Genomic DNA, 21,928 nt, shown 5'->3' with positions numbered 1-21,928 from the left:
GGTGGGTTTGAGTTTTATCATTTTTATTTAAATTCAAACAAAAAATGCAGCAAGAAATACGAGAACAAAAGTTCAGTGAGCAAAGTAAACAGATGACGCTAACACTGCACTTCTGCAAAATGGCTAAAGACCAAAAGGGGCACATTTTCTACAGGACTTACTGCTCCGTAGGACAACACTACAGTTGCTGGAGGAACCACGGCTGCCATGAAGTAAAATAGGTAATGGCGGTAATGGCGAGAGCTGATACGGTAAAATTATACAGGTTCACTGGAATGTAGACAGCAACAAAAGGCCATTGTACTGTAAATACTATATAAGTCAAGCGTCTCACATCACTGGGAGGTGCTGCAAGTCACCCTGAGGTAACCGGAAAACAAGTAAGGGACTGGCTCTAATCAGGAACAGAGGCATGAGTAACTATGTTTCTTCCCAAATAATGCAAAACAAAATGTCACTTTATCCTCACATATTCAAAACAACATTCAAAGACTGAATCACAATGATAAATCTGTAAGTTTCATTTATAATAAAGTATATCTCAAGTTGGAGCAAAACCGTTCAAGTTTCAGAGGGAACCACTGGGCTATCTTTTGGGATCAGAAACAGTTCAAATGAATTAATGGACGAAATATGATTTCACCAAAATGTTGTTTTTGTTTTGTTTGTTTGTTTGTTTTCCCCCCAATAATTTTGTCACCGCTAACGACAGGAAAAGCTGAAATAAAATAAAAAATCAAACCGATCCTGACCGTCAACTGTACACTTCGCTAAACCTCCATCTTTTTTAAATTCTGAGCATAGCCCAAAAAGTCCTTAACATAACATCTGCAGTCAAGCATCAGCTGTCACAGCTCTGCATGTACTAAACAGGCCACAATCTGACGTCGAAATAGCAAAACTGTCTGCACAGCTCAGACGCATAAGCAATATCACTTAGATTGTCTTTCACAGTAACAACTATAACTGTTTCAAATACACCTTTATTCATGAAACATCAAAAATAACTATTTACATTGTTGCTTATACATCATAGATTTCAAAGATATTTTCCTTTTTAGTAATAAAATACTTCAGTCTAGTGCTCAGGCTTGGGGTTAAGTGCTCCGTTATTGAGTCAGGCCTAACTATAGGAATTCTGAGGTTCATGCTAAGCCGGTCTTGTGTGCTGCAGCCCTGCAAAGCTATGAAGCATGTAATTAGATACCAAACATATTGAACTGAATTTTTATTGAGAGGGTTACGTTAAGCTTGGTTATTGATTGCAAAGCTCTGTCCTTCAACAAAATGCATCATAGTTGAGTTCCATATTTAAAGTCTGTCAATTTGATCAACAGCTAAAAACCTCAGGAACACATGTTAGCAGGTGTCTGCTCCGCAGCTGTGTCTCTGGCTGTTGTTTATCGCCTGCCTCTTTATGTAACCGGTTTTAAAATACAAGGCAAACTGGACAAGTACAATGATGGCAGCAGCAAGTTAAGAGCTTAGATGTAGTAATCTGCAGCTGAGTCATAATGCTAAGATGCTAGAGACCATTAACCCAAATAATGGGTTTATAAAACCATTAATAATAGCACAAAAACCAACTTTGATTACGTATGGCACAACTTTACATCACGAAGCAAACTGAAATATGAAAGACAGCAAAGAAACTCTAGTAAAGGAATCGAACTGATGAGCAATCATATGCAGTCATGTATTTTTCTTTTTGCAGAAACCATTTGAACAGGACACAAAGACACTTGGAGCATCATTTGTCTTTTACCCTTTAAACTTAACGCTGTTAAAGTAATGTTTCCAAGCAAGAACTTGAATATCTAAATCTACTTACTTTCTTGAAAGATTAAATTCATCAGCTTCACAAGTCTGAAGCCAGTCACAAGCACGGACCTGCTAAAGAGCCATTCTCAGGAATTGTATGTAAGTGTGCTCTCAGTGTACTTGAAGTCATACCAGTGTTAAACAGACAAGAAAAAGATAGACAGATGGGAAAGTGAGTGTGCTGTTTGTCTATAAATTATGCTAATCAACAGCTAATCTGATCAACAAAGACAAAAGGCAGCTAGGTGACACCTTTTAAGTTTGTCACCCAGATCCTTGTTTTTATATTTTCACTCTTTTGACAAAAAGTATTATTACACAGTTTAATAATACTATTATCCCAATATTTGCAGCATCCCTGGTTAGGATTAGTTCCTGTTAAATGAATGCGTTAGATGTGCAGTCATTTGGTCCTCATGTCCAAGGTTAGGCTCATAGGTCAATAATCTCACTGCTGACACTGGCAGAATCGTCATGTCGACTGACTTCCAGGTAACTGCGTGACCCCACTGGCCTCGCAGCTCTCCCTCGCACACTTTCAGAGTCTGGGGTGATAAACGGTCGTGTGTCGTCCACTCCATCGTCTCCCAAATGCCCCGTTGAGGTTCTGGAGGGACGGAGTGACACAGGACAGGACACTGATGAAGGGACACTTGTTGTCCCATTTCCAGACCATCTGTGACCCTGGTGGGATGGCGTTGGGGGAGCAGTCACCTGCCTACTGGGTACACTACTGAGAATGCTTCCCCCCAGTGGCATGGAAGACTCTGTTGGAGCCTCGCTACTCTCTGAGAGCAACTGAGGATCACTGTTCCTGCGGAGCCAGGGCCCCTGACTGACCCCTGAGCCTGGGGAAGGGGACTGTAAGGTTTGGTTCAAAGGATGAAACAGGCTCCCTCCTTCAAGCAGGTGTTCTCTGTGCAGAGCCTCATCGATGCTGCGGGTCAGGTCGATGGGGGAGGGCGGCCGCAGGTCAAACTCATAGAAAGACAGGGAAGTATCCCTATCCTGATCCAGGCTGCCGCTCACCGAGCGCTGTGGAGGCTGGCCAAACGTCTGCAGTCTTAGGAGGGAGCCAGTAGAGCCGTCAGATGTGCCTCGCTCTGCAGAGTGGCCCCTATGGTTCCGTCCCCGGTTGCTGTCTTTGACAAGTGGCTGTGAAACGGCCTGCTCATGGTTCTGATTTCTAATCAGACTCTTGCTGATATCAGCCCCAGGACGCTCCTGGCCAGCCCAGTTGTTAGGCACTTCTCCTACTCCTCCACCTCCTCCTCCTCCTACGCCATTACTGTCAGACTTCCTGCAGGGCTTACCCTTCAGGCTCTGGACTATCTTGGACCAGCAGGTGTGTGTTTGAGGGGAGCCTGCAGAATCACTAGGGGATGCCAGGTCTCCTGCTGCTCTTCCATCCTGGCCACCTTCTTCCCTTCCACGGCAACTCTGAGGCCTCCAGAACACCCACGAGCTCAGGAGGAGCAGGGAGAACCCCCAGGCTAGTTCCAGGAGTCGGGCCCAGAAATGCACTAGCCACCATCCCCAGTTGAAGCGTGTCCAGTCACCTAACAGTCCATAAAGCCACAAGATAGCATGGGCATGCAACCCAAAACACAAAGCCCCAAGAACTGCACACACTGCCAGCACTCTTCCCAGAATCACTCCTATTCTCCTGCTCCCTGTCCAAGCCTTTCTCCGTACCTCTTCGGAAACTCCGGCTTGAGGAACAGCAGGGCAGCGTATACGTGGGAAGACATAGCAAAGAAAGCCCAGGCAGAGACCCAGACCCCAACACAGAGACAGGACTTGTAGGGTAACAGGCACCACAGGAGAGAGGGCTGGGGAGAGCAGATCAGCTGCCAGCAGCAGGGTACACTGCAACACAGTCAGCACAGCCACCAGAGGAGGCCGCTCCATGGTTGGCGGTAACGCACTTATTCCTGCCACCCTCAGTGCCAGCAGCGCCAGGGCAGCATGTGTCCATACCAGGAGGTGCAGAGGCAGGTTGTAGATGGCTGTAACTGCAGGGCGAGGGAGGAATTTTCGTGTGCCATAGGGATCAATGAGAAATAGAGCTGCTCTGAGGCCTCCAGCCAGAAACAGCAGAGCATTGGCCAGTGCAAGAGCACCACGATGAGGACAGTTTGCGCCAGGGGACAGTGTGAGGCCAAGAGCAGCTCCAGCAAACAGCAAGAGGAAGAGGCTTGCAGATCCGTAGACGTGAAGTTCCCAGGCGAAAGCAAGTGTCCGGCTTAGATCACCCCAGTAAAGAAGTGTGGCATTAGGTGAGGAATTGGCACTGGGAGAGGGAGCTGGATCAGAAGTGGAATAAGGAGCTGAGTGAGGGTTCCTCGATAGCTGATGAGAGTGGTTCTTCTGAATAATACCATTCTGATATGTGGGACGAAACCGTGTTTGGATGACTGGTACAACACTCGCTGTAAGACTGGAAGAGACCCCTAGAAAAAAAAGAAGAACAGTGTTTTGATTTTCAAATGCTGAAATGCACAAAATATGCTATATTGTTCTGAAGTGATATTAATACAGATGTAGAACCTAGGACAACCACTAGAGGGGTTTAGTTCACCACCACAGTCATGAGCTAGACAGCTGAGACCTTTCAGTTGTGCAGAGTAACCTAATCAGCTCTGCAGAGGTGCATTGTCCAAGGTCTATCTACTCAAATACGCCAAACTGTGAAATCAAATCAACTTTATTTTCCAGGCTCCAGATCATAAAAACTGCTTGTTTAGAATCACCATCCAATATAATAAAAAAGTCCTGGGTGTTCTACCTCTATTCAAATCTTGGCTGTTGTGGAGATCTCCTAAAATCAGGATCTTTTGAGCGCCACGTTTCTCTCTTCAAAATCTCTGAAATCACTTCCTCAGCTGCTTATCCAATTCAGGGTCACCAGAAGGTGAGGAGCAACATCGCCTGTGCACCATTGCATTAGCATCAGTTTTCGTGTCACTCTCATCTCTCTTTTCACTACCATCAGATGTATAACTGTTTCTAAGTATGGAAATAACAAAGTGTTCATGTATAAAAACAGAAGTCTAGAGACTGCATATCGCTTAGTAAAAATGCACATAAATATGGAATCCAAAGACAAGGCACCTCTTCTAAAACCAGTTTTAAAGATGAAATGTCAATCACCCAAAAACCCTAATATTCTATGTGAACAGCACTGCAAGCCGATCCTCTTGTTTATATTGTAAATGTATCTGACTAACAAAAGAGCTCCTCTGAATAACCGGGAAGCAATTGTCTGACTTAATTGGATTAGATTATGTAATTAACAAGGACATCTGTGTTATGCAACTCAGTGATGTGTCACAATACATGTATGATCCAGGGAAACTGCTGTTCACATTTAAAGTATTATACAATGCAAAATGACCTAATGAGACAAGACATCTTGGCAATATAACATCTCTGTCTGTGTTTCTCTTTCTCTCTTTAATATTGTCATGTTCACACACACTCTGTTTGTTCAATACACTCCACCTTTTCCTCCTGGAATGACTCTGAAACACACAACAACATTACCAAAGGTTCATTCATCGCCGAGGTCTTTGGAAGCCACTTATGTACATATATCACAGTAACAATACTACCATGTGTAACAATTTAGAAATAATTTAAGAAAGACAGCAAAGATACACAATATGTGGAGTTGTTTCACACACATTTAAATCTGATGGATGGTGGAACGATACAATAAAACACTCAAACCATCAACTGCTTGGAAGACTTTAAGCTCGCCCTCACCCTGTAGAAGACAACCATAAAACTGCCACACTAAATAATGACTCACTCCTCTCCCTCGCTGCCTCATTTTATCACGCACGCAGACACCACACACACAAAAATGCTTTGCATACTTGAGCATTGCATGCAGATCACAGGCACACTTCTTTATTTATACAAAAGCTATGTTTTACTTTCCTCTAGTTTTTTTTTTCTAACAGGAGCGAGATCCAGACACATTCCAGATGTTGTGATCACATTACACAGCTGGATACATTTAAACCTACCCCTGCCCTTGAGTTTTTTTTCCTCTTTCACATATGCACTGCCAACATGGCTTCATATGTCCACATGTTGAAATGAGGTGAAAAATAACTGGAGACCACCATGTGATTGGATAACGCAGGCCAAGAAGTCTGTGAGTTCTCGGACCACACCCACCTTTGGGAATATTTTATGTTTGAACACCGGATAAAGATACCTCGTATAAGGAAGATACAGATACGTTAGAAATTAAAAAGAATCTATGGCAAGGAGTTTTGTTTTGTTTTTTTAATTTCAAGCACACACTTATGAAGTTTTTTTTGCATCTTGCACTACTGAAAATCTACTGTGCTGACAAAATCAGTCCCCAGTCAGGTATGTAGACACAAAGAACACAAATAATCGTTGTGGTAGTTCCTGTTTCAGTAAGCACTTCAGGAACTACTTGATAATATATACAGCGTACCTAAAATTAATGCTTTGGTATGACAAATCTGCCTAAATTTATCATCACATGACTCACATGTTTAAAAAAGGTATATTTCCAAACACAACTATGGGAAAAGGAGTGGCTGCAAAACAGTGAACACAACATTTTTATCATCATTTCAGATCAGTTTTCTCCTGTAAACTAAAAAAAGTCTTAAAATCTATTTTACTTTTAATCCTTTTTGCAAGTAAATGGGAGAAGGATTCTCACTTCAGTCTTCCCTTTCTCCACCTGAGAGACGGAGTTTGATGGAGTTTCGATAATCACTAGAAACACAGTTATGGTGAAGTTTTCATTTACGCACTTGTGCTGTAGCCTAACTAGCCAATTTCCTTCGAGGAGCTTCCCAGTGTGTGTGTGTACATAACTGTAAGCATGTTCATTATGGTAGTTAACGTTACTGTTTGATATACGGATGGGTTTTGAGTCTGAGTGCATCGTTGTTTGTGCTCATCAGGTTATCTCTGCAGGTCTAATGTACGTGCACGAACTGAGGTTCATATGATAGAACTAGCCAGTGTTCTGCTTTTTATTATGAGCGCAGCAGCTGCTACCGCTGTCATGACTGAGTATGAAAGAGCAAAACAGACCTCGGACCCTTGCCCATTATGTCACGGTTAAAGAGCGGCCAAATGGCTTTGGCTGAACCAACGTAAGCTAATGTTGAAAAGAAAAAGAGTTGGCTCATGCTTACAGAACAAAAACCTGAATGCGCTTCCTTTAAAGGTGCTCTGAAGGAGAGTCCTGCTGTTTAAAAGTCATAATGATGTTATTCTTACGGTATCTAAGAGACTGGGTCATGTGTCCCACGTGTCAAGCTTTTCCTTTTCCATTTACTTTTCCTCATCTCCTCTCCCTTCATCCCCTTTCCTCTCTGCATCTGGTTTTCATTGCCATCTCCACTCCCTGCATTTCCTATGCCAGTACCTTTCTTCTGCTTTCACCCACACCGTCTACTCTCTCATCGGTATTCCCAATAGTCTCTTTTTTAGGCCCTTGCCCCCCCCCCCTTCCTTTTTTTTTCTCTTATCTCTTTGCCTGGCTGAAATTCTGCCCACCCCCTCTTAAGCTTGCTCTCTCACCTCCCTTGCTGTGTCTACCCACACATTACAACCCCACTTTCCATGGAAACGTGTGTCTACTTTTCCCCTCCTTTGAAGACTTTTTTTTTTTTTAAATTCTTCCAGTAAAAAAGTCCCAGCTGCACAAATAATTCCATTTTGAATTACCAGAGGACACAGGAAACAGAGAACACAAGGCTCTTGTTTCTTACCTATCTTCAGTGACTGCACTGTTGTGCTTGCAGCATGTCTTCCTCGCTGTACTGTTTTGCTGAGCTGAGTTGTTGATTTGGCAGAAAGAAGCACACTGGGTGTAGAAGTATTTGTCACTTGTAGTTTTGTGGTGTTTGAATGCGAACTGTTCTTGCTTTGGGTAGTAACCGGCTGTGCTCCAGGCTGGAGCTGTTTAGCAATAGAGCCAGTCACGGTAGATGTTGGTTGGGGTAACATCTCAGCATCAGAGTCCTGCTTTGGAGTAACTCTGTCAGTGGAAGGAGTGTTTGGTCCCAGTTCACCTAGAATTTTCCAGGAAAGGAAACACATCGAGCATTAACCCCTTACCTGAACTTAAATTCAGTTACATTTAAGGCTTCAAACAATTGTTAAAAACAAGATAACTGAGATAAACTGATTCAGTAAATGATCCCAATCTTAATACTAACTAGCATAATCATGATTATGATTCTCATGTAACAACCAAGCATTTTCGATTTCTCACCTTTTAATTGCACAGTCTTAAGTGTCTGCTGCGTTACCACAGAGGACAGTGGGGTCATCACTTTCTCACTCGCTACTGTTGTAGAAGTGGTTCTGGTTGTGCTGGTGGTTGTCAACGCAAACAGGTGAGGCTTCACGGTCTGACTGTCCAGTGGTGGAGTTTTTACATCAGAAACTTTAGAGGCCGCGGTCTGTGCCTGCGGTCGATACTGTGCCATTTCATCATCAACTGTTGACAGAGGATCGGGTGATTCCTCCTTCACAAACATTACTGTTGGAGCAATACCTGATCCCAACCCTTGTGAATCAACACCCTGCTTCTCTTTAATTGCTTCCTCCTTTGGATTCGCTCCTGTCACTGTCTTATCACCTGCAGGCTCAGCCACTTCGGCAGAGTCCAACGCAAGTGGAGGTGGAGTTGAGCTTTTTGTAGTGGCAACTCCCTTTCTGAAAGCCCTGCTGAATGCTAAACTGGCTGTGTCAGTTCTGGGCCTAGAGGCAGTTGGTTGGGTTACAATTAGTCCACTGCTAAGGTTCTGTGTGGGAAGGGCAGACTGAAGAGGGCGGTTGAACTGTGTCACCGATGGATGGAGTCTTTCCCTCTGCTCCACTGTATTTGTAGTTGTTAACCTGTCCTGTCCTGTAACTCTGATGGGCACATCACTGCGTCCCCTGGGAGGCAAAGATGGCCAGAAACGAGGAGTCTGCTTGGTTGGTGGAGGTGAAGAATCGCTAGGCAGGTCCAGAGAAGAGAAGGAGGAGGAGTAGCCGATGACGGTCTGAGCATCGGCAAAATCGATGATGGAGGTGAGCAAGACCAGGAGCATGAGGGACATGGGAGCCATGGTCTCCCTCTGAGCGCTGAGCAGTGACTGGTTCCTCTGGAAGTCTGTTTGTCACACCATCCTTTCACTGCGTTTCTGCTGAGAAAAACAGGAATTGTGTTAATTTCATGAACACATTACACAAGCACAGATATATGAAGCACTGCGAATATGTAGACACACCACACAGGTGCGGGAAAGGTGTTTCAAAACCTACTTATATTGCATCAGATCATTCTAAAAGGTTTAACTTCTGAGTGGCGATTCCAGTATTCTTACTGATTTACCAGCAGAGGTCTGAAGCGCGTCATAACAGGAATTGCGAAGCAAGAATTTTTGGTCATATCTGATTTAAAGATTATGTGCTGTAGCCTTTGTTGTACTGATTCAGAAGGTAGGTCGGTGAAACTCCCACTGTTTTAGGAGCATGACAACAGCAGACACACAGGGTGTGGTAAGGTGTATGGTTACAGAGGACATGGGACACATAAAAGCATAAGTTCAGCTTGTAAGTTATATAACAAGTCACATTAAAACGATCGAGCCAGAAAAGAAAATCAAGTCACAGATGGTTTTACTGCGTGGCAGATGGACTTGTTAACTTTTGTCCTCACTAGCTGTTCCATAAAACTGATACTTCTTTGGGGAGAGTATCAGTTCCTTTCTCCTTAATAATCTTCGGTCCAAGCATCAGGACTCTGCTTTCTTTATTTGCTGTTATGTTTAAGCCGTGGATGCCAGAAGCTGACAGCTGTAACACCGAGTGTGGTGAAGCTCAGGGAGCCCAGTGACACGTAGAAACCCCCAGGCCCTTGAGGATTACACAATCCTACGAGTCATCTTGCCAAACAGCTGGCAGGCACGTCCCTTAAACAAGCTGCTCTTGTCCAAAAAAAAACACCCCTTTTCTTTCTCTCTTACTTATATAAATCTCCCTTCACACCAGTTTCTACCTATGACTCACAGCAGAAGACAACCTCAGGGATGAGAGTCAGGACACTACTGCTGAAACGTTAGGAGGGAAAGTACAGAAAATAGACATCGGTGCCTATGGGGGAATTCATTCTGCTGCTGATGAATCACCTAGGGTCCATTCACAGGCACAATGTTTAGGTCTCAGAGGAATTACTGCAGCTCCACGGCTGACGTTCATTTTGTGTTCATGAACATATGTAGTGTATGAGTAATCTGTGTGAGTGTACGGAAAATGTGTATAAGTATGTGTGAGTCTGCACCACGGGTGAGACAACACACTGTTGATATGTGAGGAAACGTATACTGGTCTTTTGCAAAACACAATTTCTCACACGGGAGCTTCTGAAGGGAAAAAACTGTCAATGAGTATGGTAACATAAGTGCTTATAGATCTCAATCTCCACCCACTCACAGCAGTCTCTGTTTATTTTCTTTCTAGTCTCACCCACCTCTTCTGCTCTGTCTTGTCAGATTTTGGCCAACTCTAATTTCCCCCCCTTTTCTTTTCTCTCTTTTTATCCCTTATTTAACCAGAGCTGGTTTAGCAAAGGGGTTACTGAGAGAGTCCTAACAATAGAGCGATGAGTGGGGGGAAAAAAGATGGTAGATGTAAGAATGTGGAGATAGGAAAGTGGTTCAAAAAGAGTTTGGCCAGGAGGGGAGATGGCGTGATAAGTTAAAGCACGGGTGTCCAAAATTTTTTCCAAGGGTGCCATATTTATTAATGGAAAATCACCCAGGGGCCAACAATTCTTCTTGCCTTTTTGGAAGCATAAATACAATTTATTTTCAATAACACAAGAGCTGTCATTACGGTGATCAGGAGAGTTTAAGCCTTAACAAAAAAAATGTACTTTTCATTCACATATGGAGAGAAAATAACATAAAGATCAAGCTGTCGGGAATACCTGTAACTTCAGTGAAGCCGCTGAATATCAGTATCTCAGGTCAATTTTAAACGAGACTTAGATAAAACACATGGTCTGAAAATCGAGGGGCCATAAAAGATCTGACCTAGGGCCGCGATTGGTCCCCGGACCGGACTTTGGACATGCCTCGGTTAAAGGGGTCCGGGACAAGATTAAGACTGAGAAAAGCAGTGAGAGCTGTAAAATTTAGACTAAGATTGAGTGAATGCCGATAGTAAGGATATAAATATCTGAGAAAAAAGAGAGTCACACAGAAACTATGTTTCAGGATTAACGGGTTTGTTATGGAGAGCTGACACGGCCATTTATCCAGGAACCCATGTGGAGAAACTGATCCTACTTCACCTTTCTTCTGAGGTTAACTGGCAGGTGTGCAATCTCTGGCACAAGAACATGAACAACCTGACTATTACCACATATCGTTTAGTAAACATACCATTATCTTGATCTAAAAGCAAACCAACATGTGTCAGTCTGTGTGTATGAGGGGAAGCAGAACAGAATAATGAGTCTCAAATGGCATTTGGCTTTAGTGGCGAGGGAGTAACATTCTGCTGCTGTATTTGAAACGCTGTCAGCATTAATCTCATCTCCACACATCATCCAAAAGAACACAGTAACACACACTGAAGCGGCTCTCCAAAAATGTTCTCCTTCACTGGATTTGAGCAGCGTGACTAGGAATTTCCACTGAACTAATACGAGTGGAGTAAATTTAAGCAGAAAGACACCTCCTCGAAGCCTACGAACAAGCACATACTCCACAAAGCCTAGATCAGTGCGATCATCAATTCCGGGCTAGTGTGAATACTGCATCCTCTTAGCCCATTTTTAACACACAGTCAACACACATACACAAATAAGACAGTGCATCTCTCTGTGACTGTCCATGGAGGGAAGGCAGACGTGTGCATGGTCTGAGTATTTTTATCGTGTTCAGCCCCCGGGGGCCACAAACAGAACACATCACTCTGTATTTCATCTGCACTGTGTTGAGCATGGTGTGTAGATGTCGTCACGCTTTCCTGCACAATGTGTGCTTTGTCCAGAGCAGGAAATGCCCATGGATTATATATCCAATAGTACAGCAGCATGCAACAATCTGAAGATTACTGTAAACTGCTTGCCCACACTATAGACCTGCTGGTTATACAATCATATGATTCAGTACTACAACAGCTGTTACTAATCAGTTACTAACCATTGCAATTGTGATGTCACGTCTACAGTAATGTATTACAATGCAAGCTACTGCTTAAAGTTTGTGTAGGGAACCGGGCGGGGGCTTTGAGCATTAAAGTCTTTGGAGAATCCCCCTCTTTCTTGCTTATGTTCTCTCTCACTTGCTGCCAGATTGAAGACAGTCTGGCAGAGCAACATTCCCACTGATTTGAGTGGACATTTCAGTGTAAGTCTGTGAACAGAAGGATTTGTGTCTTTCAGTCTAATGTGCACTTGTCAGGTATCACACTTCAATACTTCTTAATGCAACGTGTTCATCGGGACAGAGTATAGATAACTGTCCAGTGCTGAAAGTGAGCACTCAAACACCAAGGTCTGATTTGCACTTGTGTTTACTTGAATTTTTCCAAATCAAATCACATTTTTTTATTTATTTAGAGTAGATTGTTTTAGGTGATAGTCTTTCATGCTGGCTCGTACTTCTTCTGAAAAGATTTGTAAAGAAAAAAAAATGTTTTTGTTCTCAGTAACTGATACCTTCAAGCAACCAGGCTGTTTGTTGGGTCATCTCTGAACCCAAATAAGTCTAAAAGGGAAAATAAGTCAAATTTAATGACAAGCCATCCATTAGTTGGCAAGATATTTCAGATACAACCTCCCTGTGGCGCTAGTGGAAAAAAATGGAATGAGCTTACTGCCACTGCCATTCGTATGGCTTAAAATCAAACATAGTCTCAATCTGTTTATATGTGAAGATACGATCACTTGTGCTACATCTATGTCGGTATAGGTAGACCTCTCAACTATAGACAAAGATCTCTGATATCTTAGTTGACCTGTAACATTCAGTGTTGATGTGAGCGTCTTGTGAAGAAGGCTTACTTATCAGTGAAGCGTTCATCCTCAGAGAAGAACTCAGCCAAGAATGAACGTTTTTGTTATGATTCGTTCTGGAAAAACCCTCTTCTTCTTCTTTCAGCTGCTCCCTTCAGGGGTCGAATCATCTCCCTCCATCTTACCCTATCCTCAGCATCCTCTGCTGTCACATCAGTCTTCTGCATGTCCTCCTTCACTACCTCCATGAACCTCCTCTGAGGTCTTCCTCTTTTCCCCCTGTCCGGTAGCAAAGTATTAAACATCCATTATCCAATATAGCCACTATCCCTCCTCTGCATATACCCAAACCATCTCAGATTTGCTTGGTAACTGGCCACTCCCAATGAAAATCTCATGAGAAGAAAACTTTAAAAAAAATGTAATTTGTAGAAAGAAAGAAAGAAAGAAAGAGGCTGAATGAATAACCAAAGACTGGTGTGTCACTGTGTAACTGCTCACACATCAGCATACTCTACAGATGTATAACTTGTTTGTACTGCATATTGGTGGGTGGAGAAGTAGGACTGTGAAGCAGTGTGTGTGAATTAGTGTGTATGTGAGACAGAGAGAGAAAAAGTCAGAGGGGGGAAATGAAAGAGGGAGTAAGTGTGGTTACGTTGGTATGCAACAAGTGGGGGAGGTCGCTGGTTTGACCGTTAAAAAATTCCTCACCTTGAAACAACATATGGATTACAAACAACTCTCAACTTGCCACCACATAAAATTTATTTATTAAAAAGTCCCTAAACTGATCTTTTTAAACTATTTTGATACATTTAAAGCCATGACCAAACTCTTTACATACATTATAGACTAACACCATCCATTTATCTCTTGATGCAAACCACAGCCTGTTAAAGATGCTTCTCTCGGGGAGAGGGGGGGGGGGGGGGGGGGTCTAAACTACAGTAGAGTAACCGACCACACACCATAGACATGCTATATGAGGAGGAGAGGGTCCTGAACCAATCGCCTATGTCTTTGATCCCCAGTTGAAGCGGATGTCCCGCTTAAAATTGCTGAGCCCCACAACATCTTTGAGTCATGTTACGCCTTCACACGAGCCACAGATCAAAGGCTGAAGGTCAGGCATAAAGGCTAAGGCCCCAAACCGCACTCCACACATACAAAGAGACACATCTAGATACACAAAAATAAAACACAGATTGCCAATATTAATATTTGAGAGGTGATAATGGTGAAAAAGTCAACCAGATTGGACAAATATTCACAACTTGGGAGGAACCTTAATTTCAAATTAGCACTCACACGTTAAACACTAAACACGCCCTGAAAGATAGCGAGTCTGATGACAGACTAAGATCACTGCCAAACCGTGTCAAGCCGCAAAACACTTTCAGGAAAATCAACTGCAGGCATCGCAAGTCATAAACTCTTGGCCTTTTACTGAACCGCGGCTTTACTTAAACCCCAGACACTCACATTGTTACATGCATGCAATAAAACTGTGTTGCGTGGCAAATTACTGAGTTTTGCAAGCAGGCTGTGTGCAAAATAATGTAAGCAGCTATCATCTGCATGGACATTTTTGATTTATAGTTACAAAACATTTATTGCATCTTTTATCTTCCCACAGATAATAAAGACCCAAATAAGAGATGTGGGCAGATCATCTTCTGGGATGAATGCTTCACTAATATCTTAAGCTATGCCTTATTTTCTAAAAGGCTGACAGTTCAGGGCTGTATAATTATGGGATGTTTTAACTGTCCTGCTTGTTTAAAGTTCTCTGGTCGAATATGAGTGACTACTTGTAGTTATAGCGCACCTTTTATGGGCTTTATTGTCTTTATGGAGCTTCTTTGGAAAAGGATAGGCCTTTTTTCCCCCTCTGTGTGTTGGTTCCTTTTTGAAAATTAGTTCTGTTGCATTTCTTTCTGCTCGACTACATCCACCAGCACTCTGGAGCAGCTCATTGAAAGACGCACTCCACTTCTTCCTCCTCACCTTCCACTTAAATCCCGATGAGGCATGGGTGTGAATCCAGACCATCTAAACTAGGGCCGCAGCGCTTTTGCGCATATGGCTTTGTTGGACGAGCCTGCTATCCTGTGTAAACACACTTAAAAACACATGTCGAGCACCTGGCAGCAAGGGACAAATAAAGAGATAACAGGGCGCACTCCACTTGTTGCTGTGTCAACAAAGAAAACAGCCTTTTTGCATGCTTACTGCCTATTGAGCCTAAACAATTTCCTTTTACGTCCCAATTATTATTATTATTATTATTATTATTATTATTATTATTATTACTTGATAGGGGTGATTTAAGACCAGCTGTATATATTTCATGTTGTTGGTTATGATGAGCAGTAGTAACGACGTCACGTTGCCGTCCTGACTGCGGGGACACGCGGTCGCGAATGGCTTTAATTGGCAAAATTCACCCAAACTGCCGCTTTTTCTTACACGATGTGAGATGGGGGTGATAAGGCAGTACTCCCTCTAACTTCGCACATAAAGTTCAGTACCGCAGAGGAAACCAGGTACAGGTAGAGGGCAAAGATTAACGTGCAGCGTATGCTCGCCTGTAAACCCGAGCCAACGGCTGACATCGCGGCACAGGTAGAGACAGCGTCACGCATATCACTGCGCAAAGACGTCTAGCCGCATAGCAGTCAACCAATAACTGTTACCGTGAGGGTTTGTCCGTTACAAGCAACAAACAAACATACCTGCGGGTCTGCGAGGCTCCGAGTCGGTGGCGTCCGCTGCGGCAGGGCTATCAGGACTAGGACATCCTGAAGTGAAAGCAAAGGTGTCGTCCGGGTTTACCTCGCACGCAGGATAACAACCGCCGGCGGTGGAGGTTCAAACCGCTCCTCTATGGGCACAAAGAGAGGTTGCCTTTCAGCAGCGTTGTATCGTTGCCAGCTTTCTAGCCACGAGCGACTGAGGAGATGTACGCCCCCTCCGACTGCTCCATCTCTCTCCAGATCGCTCCCTCCCTCTCATTTTTTCCTCTCTCAAAAGCGGATAAACGCGACGGCCTACCTGCCAACCTTCCGCTTGGCACGCCTGTTACGCAATAGCAATAGGACGCGCAGCTGAACCTGAGCTCCTTGTCACCCCGTCTACCTTTACAAAGCAGCGTGTTTAGACGATGCCCAGTGGAAATATGACGACACTGCCACTGACATCATCACACAGCTTGCTGTAGTATCCAGGTTCTGGGGTTTTTCCTTGGATTATAGCTGAAAATTGGCTGTTATGCGTTAAACCTAGCCGATAAAGTGGCCGGGAAGAGGAGTGGAAACGAATTCATATTTGCGTGGACAGGTGAGGATACACCTGACATTTCTCTGTGCAGTACGGACTGTCAGTTCGGTGCTTGAAACTCTAGCCTCCAGCTCCTCTTCACTGCCCTCCAACCGGGCTTTTGTAGAGGGGAGGAAGCCAGCCTGAGCCAAGCTGATACAGTTTCCTCGTGCTGCACCCTGGCTCAGTGCCTTTCCTTCACCCACCCCTCGCCTGATTGTCTCTCTCTCTCTCTCTTGCACAAACAAAACATTTTCTAGTTTGGACATGCTGTTGAGGCTGCAGCTTTGCGGTGACTGAGACCAAACACAGACATAAGTTGACAAGTTTACTGCAGACATTAATCCTGCTTAGGAGCAGGTCTCATTCCCAATCACCTGTGTATTTGTCACTTTCGCTATATTGTCTGGACAGTACATCTGAGTCCTAAAATATCCTGTGCAGCTCAGAGGATTGTTCCTAATGCCATTACATTATTACTGAGCAAGCAGGAGACACGTAAGGGTTGGACAGGTGGCGCACACACATTTCTGCATTGTTATCACATTATTGTACACTACCTGGATTATATCTAATCCAGGTAGGGAATGAGTAACCTAACCCTGCATACTTTAAAGCACCAACCAAATATAGAAGATTAGGCAATGGGTGTCAGCCTGATTAGAATATAAGTACAGCAGGTATTTTTTGCGTCTCACGAGTACTATATAGCCTGAATTGAGTGTTGCCGATGTAAGTAAGGGATTAAATTCACACGTTTATTATAACTTGTGGCCAATATAATATATTCTTATTGGGTCTGTCACCTTCTCTATTATTTACTTCACTTCCTACCAGACATGGGGACCCAGGGGTGTTTCCAGAATTTTTTACAATCAGGTGGCACTAGGGAGTCCAAACAAACAGGTCGGGAATTAAAAATAACAAATAAAACTTGAAAAAATATAAAAAGCAAACAAAAGCAGTTGGAAACTGGCTGAAAATTTGATTTTAATGTGCACAGACCACCTGCCTCCATAAAAACGCATTAGGAGACACAGCTACCCTGTAATGGAGCTAATAAAATATAGTGTGGTTACAAGAGTAAATGTGTGTCATTTTACTACTAGAAGTAAAAGTAAATAACAGTGTCTTACACATTCTTTGTTTACAGCTTTCAAAGTAAGGAATTAGGGAATTATAGTGGACCAAACCACTGCAAAGTATATGAGTGGGAGTCCATCTCTGGAGCTTATCCCAGCTGTCATGGAAGGCAGGCAGGGTACACCCCGCAAAATTTGCCAGTTTGTCACTTTAACTGCATGTAATAATTATTCATCATTACATAATCACATATTTACATAATGAACCTCTTTGGCCATGCTATAATTTCCACCCTTGGTTACACAGCAGGGGTGCGATCAAATTCTGGGGTGGCACATAAAAAAATACGTTTTTTAAAAAACAGTTTTCTCTAAAATATTTCCATACCAATTTTATGTCATTACAGGTATTATAAGGAGTTTACTTATTGTTGATTATTTAAAAAGAAATTCAAATTGAAATTCAGGTACATTTGTATTCATATTTTTCTTTCAACATGACATATGAGTTTTTCATGTTTCTTGCTACTTTCATGCAGTATTTTTCTGGCTCATATGGAGGCTGTGGTATTCCTGTTAGCAAAGATGTATTTCTATCATTGTGATGTTGCGTATGTCAACTAATAAAAAAAAAATGCCTAGATGCTTTCGCTTTCTCTCGTCTGAACTTTGAACGGGCGGGACCTCAGGGGTGTTCATAAGAGGTCGGTTTCTCACATAATCATGTTGAGTTTAAACTGAAAGTTTCTTCTTCTTCTTTTTTAAAGGCATGCCCCAACAAGAAGTGTCTTTTCAACGGTTCTCCCCATTAGACATTAACCCACAGCATTCACAAGCATTTAATAGCAGCTGACACAGAAGACTTGCCAGGTGTGGTCGTGGTTGTCATCTTCACCTGAATTGTCTAAACATGAAGATTTTATTTGCTTAAGACATACCTCTACGTTTGCTTTTATACAAGTATCACATTACTGATTTTCCTCACAAAGACAAGAACCACTCTGAAAAAACATGTTCTCATTTTCAGTTAAATAATTATAATTTCCCTTGACGGAGAAAGAAATGACCCAAATTGCATGACTATGCTTACATCCACAACATCTGTTCCATTAAAACAAGCAAACCATGTAGATTACATGTATATGGAGCTGGAAGCCATTAAATCATATGAGAGATTTTGAGTGGGCATTAAATACAATCAGAGGAGGGTTGTATTTAAACCTCACTAATTTAACTTGCCTTTAATGGCAAACAGTAAACCACACATAAAGCTCCTGCTACCCCACACCCATAAATACTGTGGGTCATATTTCTATACCACCTTTGTACAGGAATGTGGTGAATACGTTCCACTTAGTCATTTGAATTGATACTGGTAGGGGTGCTGAAATATAACCCTGAAGCAGACAACCTGTTTCTTCCTCCCAATTTATAAGGGATTAAACCTTAATCGCAGCAAGCCAAGCATAGATCCCATCAGATGGTAGAAAGTATTAATTTTCTCCACAAAATAAGCCTCTTTCTTTAAGAACAGCCAACACCTTCATATGCTAACGTCCATCCACACACTCATGAGTTAGAAAAGCTTAAGATCTAAAACACTGCTGCTCAAAGTCTTTCTCTCTGTGGCTTCCCTTCACCCATAAGATTGTCTAGGCTCTAAAGAATAATCTCCCCATCTCTGGGCCCCCAAAACAGACTTCCATGTGGGGACTGCTATCCTGTCCATCACAGCTGCATCCAACAGCATTAGATTACACCACATCTAGTAAATCAACACAGTTCTCTTTAAATTTGATCCAGTTTAGCTAGTCTGTCAGATACTGTTATATAATACTGCCTGTTACTAATCAGAAATAATAACATCCATCACTTTTAGTGGGAGACAGAAAATGTGGAGGTAAAGCACACAGAGACCACTTTTGAGCTCACAAAGAGGAGAAACAGAATCAGAGCTCAAATAAAAATAGTTCTTCAGACAGAGTATTTCAAAGTTTTTCTTTAGACATTAGCTGCTTTTTCACCTTTTTTGGTTTTCGCTTTTGTTTTGTACCTGAATATTTTCAGAGGAATGTTTTGTAGTTGTTAAACCACTTAACACTGACCTGTGAATCATTAAAGCACAGAAAACTCAACTGGAATGAACCAGTGTTGTGTCTACAAATAACAGAAAACCTAGCAAACAGGGAAAAAAAAGTTTCTTCAATTTGTTACTAACAATCTGCTACAAAAACACATCATTTGTTGCAAATTTTCTCTCACCAAATCTGCAAAAAATGCCACTGGCATAAAATTTCCAAAGATTTCCAAACATATTTATAGCTGATGATATCTGAAAGTCATTTCCTTAAGAATGAGGGGGAAAAGACAAATATACACCAAAGCTCAAATGTCCTGCAAAGCAGACGCTGAAGAGCTTGTCTCTAAGTAAAACAGTGCAGTGTTTGCTAACGTGAATCGTCCAGCATCAACTCAGACAAACATAAAAGTGTGCCAGTACGATACGACGATGTTTCCATCCACCTCACAAAGATGCACTGAAATCTTCAACACAGTCACGTTCCTTTGGCCAAAAATGTGTGTCCATTAAACATAGTGAGTAACGAAGGCTTCGGGAAAATGGTCATTATACTGGACAAAAGATTTATTGTCCCTCCAGGCAGTTGTTTTTCCAAAGTGGAAAAACCTGCATGGTACACAAAATGTTGCAGAACTAGTCCTGAAGACTACTTAAAGAAATGACAGCGAGTTCAGTTAGAATTATACTAGCCCTGTTTTTGTCTTATATACTAAATTTCCACATTTGCTCATTTCTGTAAATCACTCCAATCATTTTCCTAACAAAATATAATGAAATGAGGGGTGGCTTGAGACTTTTCACAGCACTGCTACGCACATTTTTTAAAATATTCTTAATAGTATATGTGTACTTGAAATGTCTATATTCAAATGACATATTTTTTTATACTGTGGTTAATCATTTCCTGCTGTAAGATTAGTTTTGATTTATAACCATCTGGACAAAACCTGCAAAATTAAAATAAAATCACAGGTGAATTAGGTCTATGTATACAATTATGGTATAAACTACTAACTATACAAGTGTGCCAAAGCTTCTGTACTGGATCGGATTAAAATCTATGAATGTACCTATATGAGAGAAAATTCAGTAGTATAATTATAATTCATCAGTATCATGCATTAATCTGGGAATCTGATATGACAACAGGTTTCCCAAACTTCTCTGTAGATCAGGTGCGATAAAAACAAGCTACTATATGCAGCTTATGATCTGTTTCAGGAAATTGAGTTAGGCCTTCCTCATTTACTTGAGCTCTAAATGTGGGGCCCTCTGGTGCTTCTGAAAAGTAATGACCTTCTTATTACAGAAAGTAGGCACATGGAGATGTCCTTTTAACTGAACAATACCCCAAGGACAGAACACAAGCTGAGACCCATCTCTTACATAATACACAGGCCACTGTTGTGTTGTTCTAGCCTTTGTGTGTCAACTGAATATCCTGCCCCTACCTCCAGCGTACTTTCACCCATCTCCCCTTTGTGCTCTTTTATTAATTTTTGCTTCTCTTGGCTCTATTTTTATTCTGTCTTTCTTCTTCAGTGTGACTCTGCCCTAAAGCTGGGGCCCAGCTTCTGCCCAGCTCAACCGGAATGGGAACGAAAGCTGACTCACATATTCATTAACTCACATGGCTGCACTCTCGTCCACAAATAAAACACTTCTATGGATGTACGCGCACACACGCACGTGCGCACACATATGCCAAAACTGGACATACTTGTATATGATGCACCTACACGCTTAAGCGTACATATGAGAAATAATTTCTGGAGCTTCACACTAAAGTATGCAGCTGCGTATAATCTCAAGAAACAAGAATAATGCATAGTCATTGCTGTAAAGGGACAGTGAAGTCAGGCAGCCCAAGAGACATTAACATGCCGTCACTAGACACAGTCACCCCAAGCACTGACAGCAGATAACTGCAATCCCTGCTATAAAAAGACCAGCTGACACAGTCAGCCAGTGCCTATACATAACATACAGACCCTACAGCCCTTCACAGCAGCCCGTTCTAATGGCATTTCATGATCTAACAGACAAAAATATTATTTTGGTGTAAGGAATGCATTTTAAAGAAACACAGCACCACTTTGCCATGCTGTGACCTTTTCCAGCGTGCACGCAATTGCCGTGACGCATTAGTACTTATTGTAACAAGAGCCAGGCGGCCTGAGAGAAAGTATTCACCCAGGAAGAAAGTGCAATTTGTTCTCAGATTTTAAAACACTGTCTAAAACTGAATTCCCCACCATATGATGTCTTGGAGAGCACCATCTTCCATTGTGTACTGCCATCTAGGGGCCCTCTTCTGACAACGTTTTAGCAAAACTAAATGCCAATATGCTCATGATGACTTTAGTATTTTCAGAATTGAACCATGAAGCAAAAGCCAGAAAATTCAAACTTCTGATGAAATTTTGAAAAATATATAAATTAAGTATGAATTTGCATATATTAGTTTTAATTTGTATCATATTTCTATATCCAGCATGTTTTTTGGTAAATTATTGCCTAAAAATGTAGTGTGAAATTTATTCACACTTGTATGTATGATGGCTGTGATTCTGCTGGTATCAACATTTTACAGAGAAGAAA

At 42.2% G+C, this 21,928-nt stretch overlaps 1 protein-coding gene across 2 annotated transcripts; it reads right to left on the bottom strand.

The window, feature by feature from the left end:
* Window positions 1-6: 6 nt before the first annotated feature.
* Window positions 7-16,254, bottom strand: LOC147305976 (uncharacterized). Of its 2 annotated transcripts, none has more exons than XM_086276565.1 (4): window positions 15,583-16,254; window positions 8,102-9,023; window positions 7,596-7,898; window positions 7-4,274 (listed from the first exon to the last, which is right to left on the bottom strand). In XM_086276565.1, exons 2-4 carry the CDS (start codon window positions 8,943-8,945, stop codon window positions 2,254-2,256), a joined length of 3,168 nt encoding a protein of 1,055 aa, XP_086132691.1. In that variant the 5' UTR covers window positions 8,946-9,023; window positions 15,583-16,254; the 3' UTR covers window positions 7-2,253. The 2 variants fall into 2 exon arrangements, with proteins under 2 accessions (XP_086132691.1, XP_086132690.1); XM_086276564.1 differs by having other exon boundaries at window positions 8,102-9,020.
* Window positions 16,255-21,928: the final 5,674 nt, after the last annotated feature.

This window comes from Aulonocara sp. 'chitande type north' Nkhata Bay, linkage group LG20 (assembly GCF_057382095.1).
Source record: "Aulonocara sp. 'chitande type north' Nkhata Bay isolate Kocher_YH1m ecotype deep benthic linkage group LG20, A_spYH_male_GT1.1, whole genome shotgun sequence".
Classification (NCBI taxonomy): domain Eukaryota; kingdom Metazoa; phylum Chordata; class Actinopteri; order Cichliformes; family Cichlidae; genus Aulonocara; species Aulonocara sp. 'chitande type north' Nkhata Bay.
This window is presented reverse-complemented; position numbering and strand designations above follow the sequence as displayed.